At 40.5% G+C, this 22918-nt stretch overlaps 1 protein-coding gene across 1 annotated transcript in view; it reads right to left on the reverse strand.

The window, feature by feature from the left end:
- The window catches only part of DNAJC6 (DnaJ heat shock protein family (Hsp40) member C6), a 45509-nt gene that overhangs the window by 16863 nt on the left and 5728 nt on the right, over positions 1-22918 (reverse strand). Inside the window, exons 4-11 of the mRNA XM_029226891.1 lie at positions 17699-17821; positions 13307-13440; positions 12602-12796; positions 11591-11708; positions 7166-7245; positions 6091-6284; positions 5910-5990; positions 3179-3613 (exon numbers count right to left, since the gene is read on the reverse strand). Coding sequence (XP_029082724.1) covers positions 3179-3613; positions 5910-5990; positions 6091-6284; positions 7166-7245; positions 11591-11708; positions 12602-12796; positions 13307-13440; positions 17699-17821 — 1360 coding nt within the window. The remainder of the gene's footprint in view (positions 1-3178; positions 3614-5909; positions 5991-6090; positions 6285-7165; positions 7246-11590; positions 11709-12601; positions 12797-13306; positions 13441-17698; positions 17822-22918) is intronic.

Below are 22918 nucleotides of genomic sequence, written 5' to 3' on the forward strand. Positions count from 1 at the left end.
GGTATTTCTTTGTCCTATGAGTTCACCCATTCAACAACTACTGAAGAGCTGTCACTCTTACAAGGCTGTAGGCCAAATACTTGAAAAATCAGGATGATGCCTGCCTCACAGGCTGTTCTACAGACCCATCCTATCCTTATAACTTCCTCCAGGGTTAACAATGGATCCCAAGGATTTCTGACCACACATGAATAATCCCTTCTTTGTGGACAAAGGAGAACTCTGGATTTACCTGTTGGATGAACCATAAACACTATAAGCAAGGGCCCCCTTGGGCCTTCGGGCGTCTTAATAACATAAATAGGTCAGCCAAGCTTACAGACTAATAGATGAGTGGTGAAACAATGCCCGGACCATAGGAGACGCCCAATGAATGCACTGTGCTCATATTCAGTGAATTCGTGGACCAAAACCAGGCGAGGGGCCCTGATATTAAGGTGAACAATAGAAAACCTCGTTGACCAGGTTTTGTTTAGTTTTGTTTGTGTTCTTAGTGGTCTCTGGCTCACTGAAAGTTAAAAAGGGAAGAAACTGAGCATGACAAAAACTGAACTCTTATCATACCTTGTCCTGTGAAGCTAAAATATTTCTGAAGCATTGCCTGTCAACAACTTGCCAGAAACTAGATGCAGATGTAGTGAAATGAGAAAAAGTCTGTGAATGAACCAAGGATACTAGAACAAAGTGGCAGCTGAGGTTTCTAGCAAAAATGCAATAATATTGATACTGTATCATTTCTTCAGGGTTTACCATTGTCTTTCATAAAGAATACCTCAGCTGATCCTTAATATCTCCCTGTCAGATAGAAGCGATATTATCTTCATTCCACAGACAACAAAACTGAGGTTCAGAGAGCCAAGTTTCTTGCCCAATGTCAAGCAAATGATAAGGCTGGACTCATGTTCAAGTTTTCTGATTCCAAATTCCAGGAATTTCCCAAAGGCATCTCACATTCCTCACAGGTGTGAAGTGAATGTGATGAAAACCACGCAGAGTGGCATGTATATAATTGGGCTTTAATTTCTCATTATTGGTCAAGGGACAAAATTCCCTTTAGCTCCCTGTAGTAAGATGTCACTTCCTAATTTGTAAGTATCAAGCTAATGGGCTCTTCCTGGAGTGAGAGTGACCTATTCTAGGAATACACAACTAGAATCAAACAAGTTAATGAATAAATTCCACTCTCAAAACCCAGGTAGGATATATGAGTTAATATGTGTTCAGCCATGACGTCATTGGCATAATGCTCTCCTAAGATCTGCTGGGTAGCAGACGAGCCTTGTGTAGCAGCAATGAATCAATGATATGTCAGGCACTCTGTTACACGATGTATATCCCTTACCTCATTTAATACTTACAAAACTTTATCCCTTCTATAAAATGAGAATACTGAGATTTATAGCGTAACTGGAAGAGGACATTGGGTTAATTCTTCTACACCTAAGTTTGAAGTCAACTAGTAGAGGAAGCTAAAATCTTTTCACTATTAGTTGGTATACTTTTAATATCAACTTATGTTAAATTAGCAACATTCTCTAATAACTAAAAGTGAACTTCCCAACACAAGACAAGAGCTAAAATTTAGTCTTTACCACAATGCTGATAGGTAAGTATTTCCCCATTTTACAGCTAAGAAGATTAAGGTTTTTTAATAAGCCTACACAAATAGGTAAGTGTCAGTCCTGACATTCAAATCCAAGCCTTTAACTCTGGACTCAGTGTTCTTTCTACTTCCTCTTGGAGGACAGAATACCTGAATTCCAGATCTGGATTGGCACTAACCAGCTGTGTATCCTTTGACAAGTCAATTAATACAGCTGGCCTCAATTTCATTGTCTATAACCTGAGGCACAGATTTAACTAATGTCTGAAAGGTCCCCTCTAGATCTGACTCTGGAACATAACTACCTGCCTGGGACTATGATGAATTAAATCAGTGGAAGTCACATAAGGTACGTGGTCTTAAAAACATGACCATTGAGTACTATGCTACCTTGGATCCTGGGGACTTCTTTTCCTGACAGAGCTTTTGTTCACTGTGGTGAGTAAGAACTGCTGAAGGGTAGAGGAAATAGCCTGGGATTCAGGGCACCTGGCTTCACACTGTGGCTCCATCAATAACTAATGTAGGAACGTGAGCCTCAGCATCTACAGTCCATGATTCTGAAACTCACTCATGTAAAGAATGGCTCCAGTTGAACCACCATAAATCAAGACCAGCCCAAAGCCTTCTGAGAAGTGAAGGATGATCCTGGGAAAGCAAGTTCCTAAAGGTTACCACATGCCTGGAGAGTGGAGACACTCCTCTTTACTCTTCCTAATGTGATGTCATCTTGGTTAATGGGGGATGATAACAAGGGCAGCTAGTTCTTTAGAAGGTATAATGGACCTCTGCTTACCCAACTCCACTGTCTCGCCAATGTTAAAGAATTGTGGGTGACCAGTCACAGAAAGGGTTGAGTCTGTGGCAATGAGCAGAGTGAAGCTGACTGAGCCTCATGGGGCTCAGACTCTGTATCTGGCACCAACTGCTCTGCTCTGCCAGCTGTGCCGCTGGCAGCAGTCCCTTAAGTGTATCTTCAAGTAAGCAAGTACTTCTCTGCACAGCCAAAGTGTATTCAGAAAACTACAATTCCAGGAAGGCATTACAGGAAAACTGAGGGAAAGCTCTGGAGTCAAATGGCCTGGTTTTGGACCCTAGGACTAGCTGTATAAAAGTATGCTACTAATTTGACCCTAAGCCTCTATTTCCTCAACTATAACATGGAGATAATAGCACCTATTTACTGTGTTTTTATAAAGACTGAATTTATGGTTAGGGTCCAACTCCATGTTTGGCAAATAGTAAGTAGCCCACAAATAGTACCTGTTACTTTAACAATTCATCAATCTACATCTCCGAGCAGAAATAACTAAAGCAGCTCAGGGACTAAAGCCCTGAAAAAAAAGTTAAAGTAAGGGTGACAAGTTCAAATATTCATTCTTAGACTGTCCTACCAAAATGGACAATATTTCTATTTCCTCTTGTGGTCCCCACTGAGATGAAGATACAGACCTTTTGGGGACTACTAGGGAGATCAGAGAAGTCTAGATTATTAGGAAAGTTCGATTCCACCTGCTTGGCCCCAAAGTTATAATTCAACACTGAGATGTACAGCGCAACATGAAAAAAAATTACCTTCTCCTACTCTCAGTGTTGGAGACGCAGAGGTGGAGGCGGTGGACCGGTGCGGTGTTGACTGGGTAGATGTAGGTCCACTCGGATGAAACACGTCGTCCACCCCTGACTGTCCGGCGCGGGCAGGGCCGGCTGCACCTCCACCCCCAAACAGGTCACTCAGAAGTTCGGAATTGGTGGGAGGAGCCGCCGGTGAAGAGAAGTTCTTACTCACTGCAGACCCTTCTAGACCCAGAAGGTCCACGTCCTCAGTGGGTGGAGGGGCAGCCGGCTCCTGCTGCTTTTTGCTGGGCTTCCTGGCTCCATGAGGTTTGTCGCCATTGGCATTGCCATGTGGGCTGGAAAGGGTCAGAAGTTCATCATCCGACTGCTCACTTTCCTGATTCACTAGGGCAGCGTGGTCCTCCTCACAGAATGATTTCTCCGATTTCTGATCTAAGGAAGGCCATTATGCCAGGAAACAGTTAGCTACCAGCCACAGCATTATTGTTTTCTGTTAGCGTCTATGTACATAACTTCAGAAAGAGAAGCCTGAAAAACACACAATGCTTTCAGACCCTTACCAATGGAAAACCTGGATGTATTTCACATTACATTCAATGACCCTTACCAATGGAAAACCTGGATGTATTTCACATTACATTCAATGACTACTTGTTGAGCATCTGAGAGGCAGTATAGCATAGGAGTGAAGAGCAAGAACTCTAGAATCAGCCTGAGTTTGAATCTCATCTCTGCTACTTACTGGCTCTCTGACACTGAGAAAGTGACTTTACTTCTCTGTGCCTTGGTTTTCTCCTCAGCAAAATGGGAGTAATAAATAGAACCTAGCTCACATTGACTATTGTGAAAATTACATGAGATGATATATGGAACGTGCTCAGATCAATAGGAAGTAGTACTTAAGTGGTTTTTATTATAATTACTACTATGATCATCATCTTCTTCTTTTTCCCAGCACTGTGCTCGGTGCTTCAAAAAAAACATTATATCCTAGTCCCCTGCTGCCTCCTCTCACTTCTTCTTCTCCATGTGGCCTGCAGCCAAAAGCAAGGTCTTTTCCCACAGTCTGGAGCAGAAGTGAAGCCCACACCTAATAAGTGAATAGAGGGAACGGCTCTGCTTAGGATGGTCCTTAGGTTGGTCCTTACACCAACCCAGGAGGAGATACTTTCTGCATAAAATGGGGCCTCTTCTGGGGAAGGAATGCAGAGGCTGGTAAGTGACTTTCCAGGCCCTCCTTGAAACAGATCCCTCTTTCGAACTTTGTTATCTACTGTCAGATGGATCCACGTTCCAAATCAAGTACAGATCCACATCCCTCATCCCCAGTTCTGAAATGCAAAAAGCTATGAAAAAGGAAAGGTTTCCCTAAACTGGTGGAAAAATCTGACTGGGACTGACATGAAAGTTATTTATAGTCTTCATTGATTTCACTCAGGGTTATGAGTTATGTTTCACTACAGACATTTTAACATGTTTGATAACACATTGTCTGAGATGCCACTGGGGGTTCTAAGTAATATGCAGTTTATGTACCGTATCATCTTTCTAACTTGCAAAGAATTCTGCATTCCTAAACCCATCTGGCTCTGCTGGGTTCAGATAAAAGATTGTGCACATGTGCTTAACCTATTTTATAGCCTGATAAGAATGATTTCTAAATTACTTACTAAAATAGCAGTGGAGAGTAAAAGTAAAGTTTTCTTAAAAGCCCTTATGTGAGGAAGAAAGATATAGGTGAAACTAAGAGGGGGTTGGGAAATCTACCTGCTATCTAGATTTCACTGGGTTTTCCAATTTTTTAAATGTTATTGGTCCCATTTCTCAGTAGAAAATTCTGAAAGCAAGACTTCGATTCAAAGGAATGCTATGAACAATTTTTTTATCAAACATGGAAAACTCTGTGTAGGCAATGGGAATACTGTCTTATGTTTACGTGGCAAAGGAAGGTCAATCAAGAGGATTTTAAGTACACTATCACCAAAGCCAGTTTCCTACCCTTTTCTTAAGAAAGTCCTTACCATGGAATTCTACATTGAACTTTGCAGTTAACCTCAGCAAACTCTAAAAAGGATGGCGAATGGGTATCGATCAGAATGCCAATGCTAGTCTACTAACGGTAGCAGTCTGAAGTGTCACATCGGGAAGGATTCTAAACACATCTCCAGGTTTGGCAAAAAAGGATATTGTGATCGAGCCCAATTTCTGCCAAGGTTGTTAAAGCAAGTAGCAGAGATATGTAGGCAAAGTGTTTGCCTTCCCTGTCCCAGGGGAAGCTCACCTCTGCCCTGCTAGTGGTTAGAGCCCTGGGCGGGGTGGGTGGAGTAGTATGCCAGATTTTATATTTTTAAGGGCAGGAGATAGAGTCCTTTGTTAATTTCTTTGTGTGTCAGCAGTGTAAAGGGAGAACCTAGAAAATATCATGATTATCCATAAATCCAGGAAAGATGTGATCCAAAGCACTGCATAGATAGAAAAGATAAAGTTCAACTTAAAATGGCCTTTTGCATCAATCTAAGAGCATCCATGGAGTTCAAAGTAGGGAAGCTCCTGATTTGGAAAAGGAATGAGCAGGAAGAATGTGAAACAAAGAAGACCCTAGATGGATGACTTCTAAATAATGCTGCTTTACTTCAGGCTGCTTCGAGGACGAATCCTCTTTATATATACAAGAACCACATAACTTAACCACCTAACCATGTAACTTGGAAGAAATGCTTAGAAGTACCTTGCCAACAGAGAGTGGAAAAGAAGCCACCTTGCCCAAAATGTCTGGGGTTGTCTGGAGGGATGTCTATTGGAGCCTGTCCTATAAGACAAAAGACATCAAGGAAACACAGGAAATAAGTCAATGTGAGAAATCACACAGAGGCTTCGTCCTGAAAACAAAACCACCAGGTGACTCATACCTCCTAAGACCAGAGTATCTTGATGCTCCTGGTGAGAAGAGAAGAGGATGTTGGGGTTGACATCTTTTGTGCAGTAATGTTCCCATGGGGGGGTTAAGTCTATCACTTTGTCATGGGGCTGTAGTTCTACATCCAGAGTCACCTGAAATAGCTGAGGATATTTTTCTGGTACATCACATGCATCCAACTCGGGCCTAAATAGAGATTTAAAAGAATAAGATTAGTGAAAAACAATGGAACCAGTATGATGTTCGGCACAGAAACCATTGTAGATTGATTCTTAGTTTCACTCTGAGACGCATTTCTAGGGAAAAATCAACAATTAACCAGATAAGAGACTTTACTTTTCTGAGTCTCAGTTTCCTTATCTAGAGAAAAGAGGAAAATAATGCCTGCCCATAGAATTTAAATACTACTGCATGTGAAAGCATTCTAGATAGCAGGGCAGATATATCCAGACAGTAAGCACTGGCAGGACCAAATCAGTTGTTAAAATAGTGAAATAAGCCCAGAGCTACCACCTTGAGCTCTTGAATGTCTACTCCTAAGCTGACCCCAGCAACTCCCACCTATCACCCCACCTTCAGCCACTCCCTTGAGTTCTCTAGGCCACACTTTAATAATAGCAACTAAGGGTGCTATAATCTTTGGTGCAGGGGGTCCCCCAGGACCCTGCTTCAGTGCTGTGGCCTGGCATCCATTCTGACTGGTCATTGCTCATATCATACTGCTGATTCCACTGCCTTCCATGTTGCAAAACACAAAGGGATACACAGATGCAAAGGATCACAGTACTGAAACTTTGTTCCCTCTTTGTTCACTCTCGTTCCCTCAAATGGTATTTCAGACCTTTCAATTTGAAGTCTGATCCACTTGTGTTTAGGACAAATCACACCCAACTGAAAGTTATAAAATGCAACCAGCCTCTGTATGTTGCTAAGCCACACGCTACAGCTCTGAAGCACAGGATTTGGGGGGAAGCTGCAGCATGGCACTAATGAGCCTTTAGCACTTGACTCCTAGCATTTCACAGCTGCTTGGATTGATAAGGGATTTTGGCCCAAGTAGCACTCACTTGGTGAACTTTAAGACTGTTGTGTCCAGTGGAATGAATCCAGTATGAAACTGAAGCTGGAATATCTGAGTGTTGGTCACCTAAAAGTACAAGAGAAGCACATTACAATCAACCACTGAAAAGGGAATCAGATCAAAAGATTATGTCTGGGGGAGTCATAAACCATCAACTGTTTCTATATCTGCGTCTTTGTTTTCTATGAATATTAAATAACTTCCTCATTTGGAGCTGACCCAGGTTCATTTCTAGCCTCTCCTCTCCACGAACTCTGCCTTGGCAAGCCATTCCTTTATCTGCTAATGCCCTATGTTCTTACACCTTGCAATACTTTGACTCATCCCATTCCTTCTGTCCAGGATGCCCCTGCTCCAACCTGATGAACTCATCCTTCAAGGACCACCTTGAAAGGTCACATCCTCTGTAGCCTTTCTGAACCACCACTGGATAAAACAAACTGCTCCCATTATGACATCTCATCCTACCTCTACAATGGTAGTGGATATGTGTACATGTGTGAGTTTCCCCTGAGCTCCTTAAAGGCAGAGATACAGTTTTACTCTTGTCAATCCTAAACCCCTAGGCAATGACCGGCACAGAGTATGTACTTAGCAAATATTTAATGAATTAAAATACAATTACTTGCTATGAACATTAGGGTGCATATACCTTTTCGAATTAGTGTTTTCATTTTCTTCAGATAGATAACCAGGAGTGATATTGCAGGATCATGTGGTAGTTCTACTTTTAATTTGGGCGAGGGGGCGGGGGGACTCCATACTGTTTTCCATATTGGTTTAGCAATTTACATCCCCCCCCCAACAGTGTACTAGGGTGCCCTTTTCTCCACACCTTTGCCATAATAACACTTGTTATTTCTTGTCTTTTTGACAATAGCCATTCTGATGGGTGTGAGGTGATAACTCACTGTGGTTTTGATTTGCATTTCCCTGATGATTAGTGATGTTGAGCATCTTTGCATGTGTCTGTTGGCCATCTGTATGTCTTCTTTGGGAAAAAAGGCCTATTTAGGTCTTCTGCCCATTTTTAAATTGTGTGGTTTTTTTTTTTTAAACATTGAGTTCATAGCAGCATTATTCACAACAGCCAAGATATGGAAGCAACCTAAGGGCCCACTGACAGATGAATGGATAAAGAAGATGTAATATATGGTTATTACTCAGCCATAAAAAAGAACGAAATCTTGCCACTTGCAACACAATGCATAGACCTGGAGGGTGTTATACCTAGTGAAGTTAAGTCAGACAGAGGTAAATACTGTATGCTTTACTTATATGTGGACTCTGAAAACAAATGAACATAACAAAACAGAAACAGACTCACAGACACATGGCACGAACTAGTGGTTGTCACGGGGAGAAGGGTGAAACAGGTGAAGGGGATTAAGAGGCACAAATTGCCAGCTATAAAATAAGTCATCCGCCCAATTTTTAATTGGGTTGTCTGTGTTTTTGATATTAAGCTCCATGCGCTGTTTGTATATTTTGGATTTTTATCCTTTGTCCACTGCTTCATTTGCAAATATTTTCCCCCACTCTGAGGGTTGTCTTCTCATCTTGTTTATGGTTTCCTTTGCTGTGCAAAAGCTTTTAAATTTCATTAGGTCCCATTTGTTTATTTTTGGTTTTATTTTCATTACCCTAGGATGTGGGTCAAAAAAGATCTTGCTGTGGTTTACGACAAAGAGCGTTTTTCCTACATTTTCCTCTAAGAGTTTTATAGTGTCCAGTCTTACATTTAGGTCTTTACTCCATTTTGAGTTTATTTTTGTGTATGGTGCTAGGGAGTGTTCTAATTTCATTCTTTTACATATAGCTGTCCAGTTTTCCCAGCACCACTTATTGAAGAGGCTGTCTTTTCTCCATTGTCTATTCTGGCCTCCTTTGTCATAAATTAGGTGACTATATGTCCGTGGGTTTATCCCTGGGCTTTCTATCCTGTACCACTGATCTATATTTCTTTTTTTGAACCTATTTATAGGGCAGGAATAGAGACGTAGATGTAGAGAACGGACATGTTGACATGGGGGAGGGAAGAGGAGGGTGAGATGAATTGGAAGACTGGGTTTAACAAATACACTACATGTGTAAAATAGACAGCTAGTGGGAACCTGCTGTATAGCACAGGGAGATCAGCTCGGTGCTCTGTGACGACCTAGATGGGTGGGGTGGTGGGGGGTGGGAGGGAGGTCCAAGAGGGAGGGGATATATGTATACATATAGCTGATTCACTTCATTGTACAGCAGAAACTAACACAACACTGTAAAGCAATTATACTCCAATAAAAAATAAATAAATAAGTCACATGGATGTAATGTATAGTACAGGGAATATAGTCAATATTTTATAATAACTCTGTATGGTGTGTAATCTATAAAAAGTAACATTTTAAGTCAACTGTACTTCAATAAATAAAATTTTTTTTAAATACAATTACCTGTAGCGTTATTTGTGATATCCAAACAGTGGCAATAATGTAAATGTTCATCAAATGATGAAGAGATTAATAAAAGCTATATAACCGTACAATGGAATATTATCTGGGTATATAAAGAAGTACTGATATATGCTACAACATGGATGAACCTTGAAAACATTAGGCTAAGTGAAAGAAGCCAGTCACAAAAGACCGTACATTGTATGATTCCATTTATATGAAATGTCCAAAATAGGCAAATCCATAGAAACAGAAAGTAGATTCCTGGTTGCCTAGGGAATGGAGGAAGAGGAAAGGAATGGACAGTGGCTGCTAAGAGGTGTAGAGTTTCTTTTGCGGGTGTTGAAAATGTTTGGGAATTAGCGGTGCTGCACAACCCTTTGAAAATACTAAAAATAACTGTACCGCACACTTCAACAGGGTGAATTTTATGTCATGGAAATTCTATCTCAATTTAAAAATTGAAAAAGTGTGATTACTTAATCCCTCATCCTCAATAGAAATATCTCCTCTCACCCCGATCCAAATAGGGCACTATAGAAAAGGCACAAGTTTCTAAAGAGCAAGGTTTGCTCTTTAGTTCTTGGGCTTCCATCTTCTGGCAAAACCATCTGGGCAAGTCAAAACCTCTGAGGCTTAGTTTCTTCCCCTGTAAAATGAAGGCAACGGGCGTAAGTAATCTTTTCCTTTTTTTTGCAGTTTTCTTTTTTTTTTTTTTTTTTTCGGTACGCGGGCCTCTCACTGCTGTGGCCTCTCCCGCTGCAGAGCACAGGCTCCGGACGCGTAGGCTCAGCGGCCATGGCTCACGGGCCCAGCCGCTCCACGGCATGTGGGATCTTCCCAGACCCAGGCACGAACCCGTGTCCCCTGCATCGGCAGGCGGACTCTCAACCACTGCGCCACCAGGGAAGCCCTGCAGTTTTCTTTTTTTTATTGAAGTCTAGTTGCTTTACAATGTTGTGTCAGTTTCTGCTGCACAGCAAAGTGATTCAGTTATACATATTTATACATTCTTTTTTATATTCTTTTTCATTATGGTTTATCACAGGATACTGAACATAGTTCCCTATGCTATACAGTAGGACTTTGTTGTTTATCCATTCTATATAGAATAGTTTGCTTCTGCTAATCCCAAACTCCCAATCCATCCCTCCCCCACCTCCCTCCCCCTTGGCAACCACAAGTCTGTTTGCTATGTCTGTGAGTCTATTTCTGTCTCTTAGATAAGTTCATTTGTGTCATACTTTAGATTCCATATATAAGTAATATCATATGGTATTTGTCTTTCTCTTCCTGGCTTACTTCATTTAGTATGATCATCTCTAAGTTCATCCATGTTGCTGCAAATGGCATTATTTCATTCTTTTTTATGGCTGAGTAGTATTCCATTATATATATATATAATCGAATTTTTATATATATATTTATATATACATATATACACCACATTTTATTTTTTTCTTTTTTCTCTCTGAATTGGGTCTTCGTTGCTGTGCATGGGCTTTCTCTAGTTGTGGCAAGAGTGGGGGCTACTCTTTGTTGTGGTGCGTGGGCTTCTCATTTGCGGTGGCTTCTCTTGTTGCGGAGCACGGGCTCTAGGTGCGCAGGCTTCAGTAGCTATGGCACGCGGGCTCAGTAGTTGCGGCACGTGGGCCCTAAAGTGCAGGCTCAGTAGTTGTGGTGCACAGGCTTAGTTGCTCCGCAGCATGTGGGATCTTCCCACACCAGGGATCGAGCCCGTGTCCCCTGCATTGACAGGGGGAGTCTTAACCACTGTGCCACCAGGGAAGTCCCTCTACCACATTTTCTTTATCCATTCATCTGTCGATGGACATTTAGGTTGTTTCCAAAGGTAATCTTTAAATGTTTTTTTCTGATTCTAAAACCAGAAGTCACTCAAGCCCAAAGTGATGTACACTCCTATTAAAGGATCAGCTGAGCTTATATCATAATTCTTTCTGAAACCATACCTTAGCCTGTAGCCGGCTTCCAATGGTTGACCTCAAGTGATACATGGAAACAACCACATCTCCTTGCACAGTGATGCTCAAGGGAATGAAGATTTTTCCATCTTGGACACGGTACTCTCTTTAAACAGAGACAAAAGCATACACTGAAAGAGAGTCTAATCTGGCACAATAACACAGGTATACAGGCACAGTCTTCTGTGGCTCTGGCCAAGGCACCTGCTGGCCCAGGCCTGCACCCAGGAACCATTTCTTATCTTAAGCAAAGTCAGGAGCACAGCCAGTGCCAACTGGATGCAAACTGGTTCTGCAAACTGGTTCTGCCACTGGTCTTATGCCAGGTCCTCTCTCTCCAACCCATCCTGATTTCTAGATAAATCAATTGCCCATTAGCAGAAAACGTTTTCTCCAAATACATGTAGCCCTGATGTATTTACCTTGCCCTAACTGTAAATTTATGATAAAAACAGAGAGAGAACAAAGAAGTCTAACTGAGATCAATATAGAAACAGCAGTGAGATGCTCTGTGAGTATCTCCTATACCAATTTTGAAATTCAATCTGTTTCAAATTAATTTCATTTTCTGTTATCATCTAGTCCCTTCTTCCATATCTCCCACCACCCCCCACTGGCACTTGCTCTTTATTACAGATTCTATAATTTTTTAATTATATGACCATCTACCTAGTTGCTCACCTAGAAACCTCATTCATTCCTGATTCTTCCATTATCGTCACCAATTCTTATCAAGGTCATCTCCTTCTTAAACGTCCAGGTCTTCTGCCCTACACCACTGTCTGAACCCTCATTATAGCTCATGTTAGTCCCTTAGTTTGTATCACCATTTGAAGGGGGGCTATGGCATCCCTTGATTTAATTGTGCTTTTCTATATATTGAACATTTTTTAAAATATCAGGCATTTCATAATGTAGTCTCAAAGGAAGAATAGGATCCAACTTACACAGGAATGGAACAGTTCACAAGAAGAAATGAAGAAAAGTATCATGACTTACTTCATTCGTTCAAAATCTGCACAAGTTGTATATATTTTGGTTTCTCCAATCAGTACATCACAGTAAGGGCGACATCCATTTCTCTGTTTGTTGAAAAAAGGAACTGGACTGACAGTGATCGACTTAATAGTGAGAGGCTTGAAGTGAGGGCGGTAGGGTTTGTCTGCTAGGAGGTCACACATGTAGCCCAGGTACCTAAAACACAAGACAGACATTCTGTTGGTGCGACCACAGCAGAAGCAATAAGCAGTCAGTTTGCTAGAAAGTTTGTTCTCATAAATTATTAACCTACAATAAAAATTTACTGTGTTAATTCTTTAAACATTAACTGGCAAAAGAGAATGCTGCCATAATTTAGGAAAGCTTTTATCTAGTGACACTGCTGTACTTCCCCCCGAAGAGCTGACAAAGGGGTGTTTATTAAATGAAAAAGCTTACGGGCATTTTACACTAGCTCAATATTTGATCTAGCAGATTAAATTTATCAGTTAAGGGCTAGCTTTAGAGAAAATATCAGAATTTATCATCAGACGCGTTTTAACCCAAGAGGAAGTAAGGAGATGCAGTTTAAATAAGAGAAGGAAGAAACTGTGCCCGAAGAGAGAAGACAATACATCGATTATCTAAAAAGGTTCTTCCCCTTTTTTGGGGACATGATACAAATTAGACCATGTCTGCACCAACCCTGCATCTAGCTGACCTTACCTCCTGTGGGATGGCGAAAGTCCGATTCCTGGTCGCTTTGCGTAGAGTAATCGAACAGCTGGGCCAGGAGTAGAGTAGAGATTACAGAAAATGAACATAGCACCAACCAGAATTGATGATGCTGCCCGTCCATCCTATCAAAGAAAACGTATAAACTTGTCATAAACATGGAGCGGTCAGGCACTCAACACTGAGAGTGGCTGAACTTGCAATTAAAAGAAAGAGGTGAAGGGTGGGGAGTCTGGGCATGGGGTGTGGAGGACAGAAATCTTAACTACAGGTGCCTGTCAGTTCAAAACTGTTCCCCTGAAAACCCAAATCTATCCCAGCTATTTAAATCACAAAGCAGCAAGGGAAGACGGATTCTTAGGATACAACTGACTCTCTGCTAACCTAAGAAACCCAGCAATATAAATTAGATTTGTACATATTTACTGAAAAATAATCTAGTTTTCAAAGTAACTTTGGACTTGTAGGATCAGAATAGTTGAGGTCTCTCAGTTTAGGGTGAAGGTAAAGAGTTCTCAGGTTAGGCAAATACTGCTTTTTGGAATATGTGATGCGTGTATTTTACCCAAAGTTATGTTCCTAGATGGATATAAAATAAAGAAGCTTCACCTGATTCAACCGCACTCAGTAAAGGAATGCAAGCGATGACATTCCTGACAGATGGTGAGCAGCTTCTTCTAGAATACTTTAAATGACAAGGAGCATCCTGCTTCTGGACGGACTTCACAAAGTTCTTCCTTATACTTGAACATGCTGAGTTGCAGTCTATTCCACTCAACGATCCTCATTCTTCCTTCTCTCTGGACAAAGTGTAAACCTGCTCCTTTCTCCCTGGGACAACCCTTCACATATCTGAAATACTCTCCCTCTCCATCAACTTTTCTATTTTCCAGGTTGAAAACATACCCAATCTGTGATAATTTTATGTCACAACTTGATTGGACTAAAAGATGCCCAAAGAGCTGGTAAAACATTATTTCTGGGTGTGTCTGTGAGGGCGTTTCTGGAAGAGATCAGCATTTGAATCAGTAGACTGAGTGGAGATTCACCCTCACCAAAGTGGGCTGGCATCATCCAACCTGTTGAGGGTCCAAATAGAACAAAAAGGCAAAGGAAGGGAGAATTCTCTTTGTCTTCTTGAGCTGGGACCCCCATCTTCTCCCTGTTCTTGGACATCGGAGCTCTTGGCTTTCAGACCTACACCAGCGGCCCCCTTGGCTCTCAGGGCTTCAAACATGGACTAAATGTTACCACTGGCTTTCCTGGTTCTCCACCTTGCAGGAGGCAGATTGTGGGACTTCTAGGCCTCCAGAATCACTTGAGCCAATTCCTATAATAAATCTCCTCTTACATATGTATCTCTACACATATCCTGTCAGTTCTGTTTCTCTGGAGAACCCTGACTACTACACAATCCCTTCAATTCTTCCTCATTTGATGTTCCATTTTAAGAGACATCATCATTCAGTGGACTTCCTCTTAACAGACTCCAGTTTTAAAACAACAGCCTTAAATGTGCTGCCCAGATGTGAAATGCAAGATATAAGATGTGCTCTGACCAAACTAGAGAGGAAATATCATCTTCCTTAGTGTGGTAAGAACCCTCTGCTTTTATTAACATAACCCCAGGCTAAACTAGTTTAAATGCTAAATCACACCATGAGCTCTTATTGATCTTTCTATTCACTAAAACTGTTAGTTCTTTTTCAAATGATGTGTTAACGGACAAACACACTTAATCTTTTAGAACCAGAATTCAGGACTTTACATTTACCCTGTGTTTAATTTCACACTGGTAGTTTCTAGGAAATGACCCATCTGAGAAAACTGAGAAGGTTGCCTCCACATTTTCAAAGCTGTAATAAAAGGGCAACCAAATGCAACCTTTTCCTGGGAGGATGCTGATCCATTAGTCACCTATCTTTGGAAGCAATATTCAGCCAATAGTTGTCTAAATGTCTAAAAATTCAGCCCCAATTTCTCCATCTTGAATATAAGAAATGGGGAAATATCTCGCAGGACTCCAATAAACTATCCCTACTAACCTATTCATCTTGTTCCGAAAGTCCAGTTGGTTTGATATGTGTGTTCATAATGAATCGATGTGGACTCCTTTTTTCTAAGAGTTTCAAATCATCTGTGCACAAATTGTGTTCGAATTTCTCCTTGAATTGCCATCAGGCTCACCAGCCTGTAACTTTCCAGGATCAACCTCCTCCAACTTTTGGAAAAAAAATCTCCTCTCCTTTCTTCACTGGCACTCTTCTTCCTGTTTCCTCATACTGCATAAGGAACCCATAATTGCTTTTCCAAGTGCTTTTAGCATTCTGTCGCATAATTTAAGTCTAGAGAGTGGATTATTTTTAAGTACTGTGACGCTCTTTTACTATCTCCCTACCTCTCAACTTTGTCTTAATTATCAGTGTTACTCCCTTTCTAGCTCGACATCTGTTCCCCCGATGAAGGAACGGAATAAAGGATTTAAGGTTATACCGTGTGCCTCCAGCATTTGTTGCTGTCCTTATTCCAAGGATAGTTTTTTTTAGAAAGACATTTTTCTCAATCTTAATTCTTTTTAGAATTTAGTCTTCCTGACACTCTTTTAACAGGTTCATGGCTCTTAGATATGTGTTCTCTACTTTTATCAGCCATGCAGGTCTTTTAAAAAGTTTTCTTAGTTTTTTTAATTAAAAGATGAATATATGCTTATTTTTAATAAAACAGCAGTATATATAGGATAAACATAAATGCTCCCACCTCCAGCTGCAATTCCACTTCCAAAGACTTGGTGCAGACTTCCAACTCATGCATGTCCTTTTTCAGTAAGCCTAGAGAGCAGGCTATAGGGTCTTCACGCTTTGTATGTCTCTTCTTTTTTCTTCTTCATTGGGTTATTATTTGTTATGATTGTATCATTAGAACTGGGAGCCTCTGGTCTCTCTCGAGCCATCTTCTCTTACAAAGCTGCCAGACCTAGGCTCGCTGAACTTTTAGAAAGTTCTCGAGTGAAGAAAAAAATCACCAAAGTACCTAAAGGCTGCTTAGTCTCTAAAAATAATCTGTCCTTTATACAATCTGTTCTGTCTCTGAAAGGAAAACCCTTTGGCCTTTCACATTAAACGCCTATGAAACACCAAGTGTTCTTCTTTTATTACCAAGAATTTGGGGATGTGAGATGGAAAGAAGAAAAAATCTCAGCTTTCATCCCTCTTTTAGCCAACTAGCTCTCAAGAAAGAGGGAGAAAATCATCAACTAAGATTATAGCAAAAAATACACCTTGAAGTTTATAGAAGCAATGAATAGTTCTAGTATTTATGTTCAGATTTCATTTGTGTGTTCATTTCTTTATATATCCAATCGCTTATTCAAATCTTTCATACCTTGTGACTTTCTGTTTGAATAGAAAAAACAAAAATCCCACAAGGACTCAGGCAAAAAATATACAAATCAATTTTCACTGCAAAGTAAAGGAGCTGTTAGAGTGGAGGATTCCTGGACTGAATGTCAATATTATGACATAGTGTGAGTGTGTTTTGTGTTTGGTAATTGCAATCATTGTTGCTTTTGTTGTGGTCATCCATTTACAATGCTTGGTGTCAGTTTATTTATCTCTTGTAAAAATAAAATACAGTGTTAAAAAAAAAATCTTTCATACCTGGGATTCCAAAGTAAAAAAGGCACAGTTCTTGCCCACAGGATGCTAACAGTCTAGTGGGGAAACAGGCAGGCCACCAGACTATGATGATGCAGTATATTAAATGCTTAAATCCAAAGACATTTAGATATATAGTTCGAATGTCCATATTGTCAAAAAAGATTTTACCTAAAGTTGAGTTTTAAACAATAGGCAAGAGCCCTCCAGAGGAAGCGTTGGGGAAAGGGACTCTAGGAAGTCAGTGGTCAGAAAAATCATCAGTCCCACTGGGAATTGCTATAAAATACAGTCAATCTATGTGACTACTTATAAGGGCATAGATGTCTTTTTATTTCATTTTTATTCAAACATAAAGGTAAGAAAAGAATATTCCAGTGTGCTTATGCCAATTCTATTCACCCAAAACTCAATGGCATTTTTGCCTATGCACACACAGCTCTTGTTTCTATCTCTTTTATAATAGTTAGCACATTCCAGAGGCCCTGTATTATGTGGGTTGTATACATATCTGCCTCTCCCACTGGTATTCGAGCTTTAGGGCAAGAATAATAAGTTTTCCCCTCATTTTATATCCCTCACATCACCTAATTCCTAAGTGGGTTCCTAAGAAATGCTTATTCAACTTAAGCATTACCTGGTTCACCAGTCTGTGTAAGGCCATTTGTATTTGACCAAACCAAACCAGCACGAATGATAGCCAGAACAGCAACAAGAAAAGGTTACTCACCAAGCAATGGACAACACAGACGTTTTTGGGATTCTGAAGTAGCCAGTTATACATATTCCGACACACAGCAAAGAGGTTGTGCAGACTGGGGGCCTGCCTGATGGGCCAACTGCATTCTGAGACCTAAAGGAACACAGCGGAAGGAAATGAGTTCGCCAAGCGACTTCCTCTCCATGGGCAGGTAGCACACCAAACAACTTCTGGAAGTGACACTACATTCTCTTTTAATACAGCAGAAAGAGTTGGGAACAGGGTCCAAACACAGAAAGAAGAGTTTAATCCTGCAATTTTTTTAATATAAAAATTCTGTTTCGGTAAACATATTTTGAAATATTGGGTTGGCCAGAAAGTTCCTTCGAGTTTTTGTAAGCGCTTACAGAAAAACCCGAACGAACTTTTTGGCCAATCCAAAACATTTTAAATTAAACTAGATGATTTAACATACATATTTGGATTTTTAAAGGTTTCAATATTTGGATTTCAAAGGTTCAATGTTCCGCTGCATTTAATTTCTATTTAGTATAAAATGTTTTGACCTGCCTACTAGATGCTTAATTATAGGATTACATTGTAAATCCTGCACTATCCCTAATTTTATCCAAGATGATAAAAGTGAAAACATGAAAAAGTGCTGCTGAATAAGCTAAAGATAGGCTTTTTCAAGGGTCTTATTTCTTCCTCTTTTAATGAGGGAACCTACAACTCCATGGGGGCAACCTCTAGCATTTTCATTCATCTAACACACATGTTCATTTTAACACATTATAGGATATCAGCTATGTTCCTAGAATTCCGCTTGGCTCTGATCTGTACAACAGTCATATAAGACAGGTACTAATATGATCTCTATTTTTCAGATAAGAAAACTGACTCTCAGAGGTTGTCTTGTCTAACGTCACACTGCTGGTCAGTACCAGCATTGCAACCCAGGTCTTCTGAGTATAAGTCACTTTGCTACAACAGTATACTGGTTGAGATTATCATTTGCCTCAAAATTCTAGGCATGAGCCTCAATCGATTAGGTATTTATTAATTTAACAGCAAGGAAAAACTCAGGCAAACTTCATGACCTCTCTAAGCCTTTCTCCATAAAATGTCATGAATGATACCTACCTACCTGCCTCATAGGGTTGTGGCTACTACATGAGAATGTATTTCAAGGGCTTAGCTCAGTATCTGACATACACAAAGTGATCAATTAATACTGGCTATCATTATTATTATTTTATCAGGTAACTGTCAGTGCAAAGCCCTAAGGTCAGATAGAGCTAGCTATGTTTGGAAAAAATGAATGAAACCCTATATGGCAAAATCATAGACTGAAGGGTCAGATCATACCAGGCCTTGTTAAGAACTGAGAGAAGTATTTAAGAAGGAGAGTGACTCGCATTTTCCAAAGACCTCTCAAGGCCCAGTATGGAGAACAGATATAGATGACACAAGACAAAAGTCAGAGAGTACAGTCAGGTGGCTATATTAGGAATCTAAGTAAGAAATGATGGTGGCTTAGGCTGGATGAGTGGCAGTGGGACACACAAAGACTTGAGGGATTCAAAAAATAGAGAGGAAGTGGAATGCCTGTACAAGACTCAGGGACTGATCACAGGGTGGCAGTGCATGAGTGTGGAGGGGTATGTGGAGGGGGAGGAATCGAGGATGACTGCTAGGTTTCCAGCCTGAATGGCTGGATAAAAGGATGGCAGGTGCCACTGGCTGATACAGGGAATTCTGGAGAAAACAACAGGTTTTATACAGATGGTGTCACCAGAAAGTGTCTGCAACACTAACACCACTGGTCTAAGAAAACCCAAACGTCCCAAATTCTTTACATTTAAGAGTGGGGAGAGAGAGGCAGGAATAATCTGTTTGGTTCATGCTTTTCTAGTAACTAGATAATAAGTAGTCAAAATATAAGTGGGAAATTATCTGTGGTCTCTAGAGCTGACACCTGAAAGCAAACACACGGAGTTTCTCTCTCTCTCTGTGGCTGCCAAAAAACCCATTCTTTTTGGTTAATTTGTAACTTTTTTCCTACAAAATGATTGTGGGTAGTGTCAGGGGACCTTCCAGGTTATTAATTTTCCTAGACCTTTGAGAATGACAGGTATAGTTTATTAAACAAAGTAGAGGAAATGCCTAACAAAGCTACCAAACAATCCAGGGTGACCCAGTATTGGGCCTCTGTCGATTTAAACTCCATAACAGCTTGCCCCTTTCACCCAACATGATTTGGGTCTATTTCTGGCCCATTCTTTATCCTCAGATGGATTCCCCATTGACAAGTTCTCAAGGAATGGAAATAATGTATTGATTAAAACCAGAATAATTGGGAAGAAAAATTTTGCCATCAGAGGAATTGCAAAATATACTTTTATACAAGCTGCTTCCTGCCTGTGATGTTTTTCTTTCCCTTGGTAAATTTCTATTCATACTCCAAAGCCGAAGTTCAAGTGTTCGCTTGTCTCCCAGTTTCTCTAACACCCACAGGCAGAGGTGCTTAGTCATCTCAGTCATCTTTGTCCATTTTCACCTGTTATAGCTTTCACCAGTAGAGCAAAATGGTGAAGCCACAGTTGGGTTTTCACCTTAGCTTTACCACTTACTACCTGATTCACCTTAGACAAGTTGCTAACCTCTCCAAGCCTCAATTCTCTTGTGTGTAAAATAAAAATGGGGGTAAGAATTAAGGAGCACAATGTAAACACAGTAAGTGCCAGCTTATTGTATTCAAATTAACTGTTTATGTCTGTCTCCCCCTCTGGACACTAAGCTCCATGAGAAGAGAGACCATTTTTCATTTTTGTAACCCAAGTCCAGAGTCCACGTGCTAGTCCAATGGCAGGCACTCAGGAGGTATTTGCTGAGTGAATGAATGAGTGAAAGAACGAAGAATGAACCCTATTTGGCAATCTCTATTTTTTTTTTTGTGGTACGCGGGCCTCTCACTGTTGTGGCCTCTCCCGTTGCGGAGCACAGGCTCCGGACGCGCAGGCTCAGCGGCCATTGCTCACGGGCCCAGGCGCTCCGCGGCACGTGGGATCCTCCCGGACCGGGGCACGAACCCACGTGCCCCGCATCCACAGGCGGACCCCCAACCACTGTGCCACCAGGGAAGCCCGGCAATCTCTTCTTATAAGATTTGTCTTTGTCTACATGTAAAGTATCTTGAGGAAGGAACCGATTTTGTTGTTTTTTTACATTGCGACCATGTAAAAGTGTAGGAAATTTGTTTTCTCAGGCAGTATTTTTAAACCTTTTAGAAACTGTATGTCACTCCTACAAACACTAAACGTCAATATCTATGAGTCTCAGCTAAAAGCTGGCTAAACTGTTCTCAGCACAATAGGCTAATTGTTCAGAATCATTAAACCAATCAAGTAAATAATATTAATTTAAAGTACTGCATAATTACATATTTACTTGATATATAATTATACTCCATTAAGCAAACATACAATTAGAATTTTTTAAAAGCATGTGCTCTGTCTAAAGGGGAAAAACATTTAAGGTATAAACAAAATCAAAAAAATTTTTTAAATGAATTCAATCCCTGCAAGTGATTTTTGTAGCTCTGTGAGGTTCACAGCTTCAGGCAATAAGCACAATCCTTGGGCAGGTGACACTTCACGATGCTGCCTCCAGTCTCTCTGAACCCCTCCTGGAGCTGTAGAGCATCAGAAAACGCCATATGGATTACAGGCTGCCATGACACCACCCAGTGGGAAAGGAGGCCAGAACAGCACCAGGGCTGGATGCCATTTGATTTTCATCTTTCTGTCTCCCCAGGCACAAGAGGAGAAGACAGAAGCATCCCATATGCTGAGCATAGGAGCAAAAGGGGCTATGGAGAATCAGACTGAAGAGCCATATCCAGTGCCTTAAGAATCTGACACCATTTTTGGAGGACAGGAGTACTTCAGGCAATAATTTATTTGGCATTTTATTATTATTAATGGTAATTATAGCTTCCACTTACTGAATGTTTACTCTAAGCCAGACATTGCTATCAAATGTCTTCCTTACAGCAAACCTAAAGAAAAATTTTCTATTTGTGAGATAGGAATCCTTGTTATCTCCATTTTATACGGGAGAAAACTGAGCTTTAGATGAGGTGAAGTAACTTACCCAGGAAGAGGAACAGCTGAGATGCGAATCTAGGATAATTTTTAAAATTCAAAATTTGTGCATATTATATGAATTTCACCTCAATAAAAAAAATAATAAAAGTTTGTATACTGTCTGATGATTATTAACTAGAATTCCATCTTACATTTGTGAGATAGTTATGGGATCAAGGGATGGCTATTTTTTTACCAAAGTTAATAAGACATTCAATTCACTGAAGGCTGCAGAACTAGAATGTGGGACTTCCTGGTCCTCTGGCTCCCAGGCCAGGGATATTTTTCTGCCCCATTATTTCCTGTCCTTACACTGATGCACAGTGGCAGAGGACAGATGAATATAATCTATAAAGTCTCTCCGCTATGGCCAACTCCCTTCACCAACCAGCAAACCAGAGCAGAAACAACTGGGAGCTATGGTGACCTCTTTGATGAATTCTGGAAGGAAAAAGGAAAAAAAAAAAATGTGACCTTCAAACAATCCTTTAAGAAACCCAAGTTGATCATATATTTTCCTAAAATTAAGTTCTTTGCAAAGAGGAAGAAATTCTACAAGATTATGCACTTTAGAAATAGTCGAAATAAAAGAAGATTCTAAAAGAACCAGCTGGGTTTATCTTTTCAATGCTACTAACTGGGCTCCTTCAGCATACCCCTTCCTGGTTAGACAGAGGAAGGAGGCTCAAAGTGGCACTGGAATAGCATTATCAGAATGTAAGAACTTTAGGGCAGGCTAGACTTGGTGGCCATTCATCTGCTTTTCCATTTATTGCCAACAGCAACACCAAGAAATGTGTAAAGCAGTAGTTCCTGACATTCTAGGGCAGAGCTATAAAACCTTCTGTGCAGAAATGGAACCAGTGCACACACACATACACAGAGTAAATGGCTATAGTGTTTACTTGGGGGATGATGAACAAGGTTTGGGTATAGATACTAGTGATGGTTACAGAATATTGTGAGTGAATTTAATGCTGCTGAATTGTACACTTACAAATGCTTAAAATGGTAGGTTTATGTTATGTGTATTTTACCACAATAAAGAAAAAATAGGAGTGAAAACAGATGGTTAAACTCTCTGAAGCCCATGCATGGATCG

The sequence above is a fragment of the Monodon monoceros genome, unplaced genomic scaffold (genome assembly GCF_005190385.1).
Source record: "Monodon monoceros isolate NGI ecotype Baffin Bay Population unplaced genomic scaffold, NGI_Narwhal_1 Super_Scaffold_18, whole genome shotgun sequence".
Taxonomy (NCBI): Eukaryota; Metazoa; Chordata; class Mammalia; order Artiodactyla; family Monodontidae; genus Monodon; species Monodon monoceros.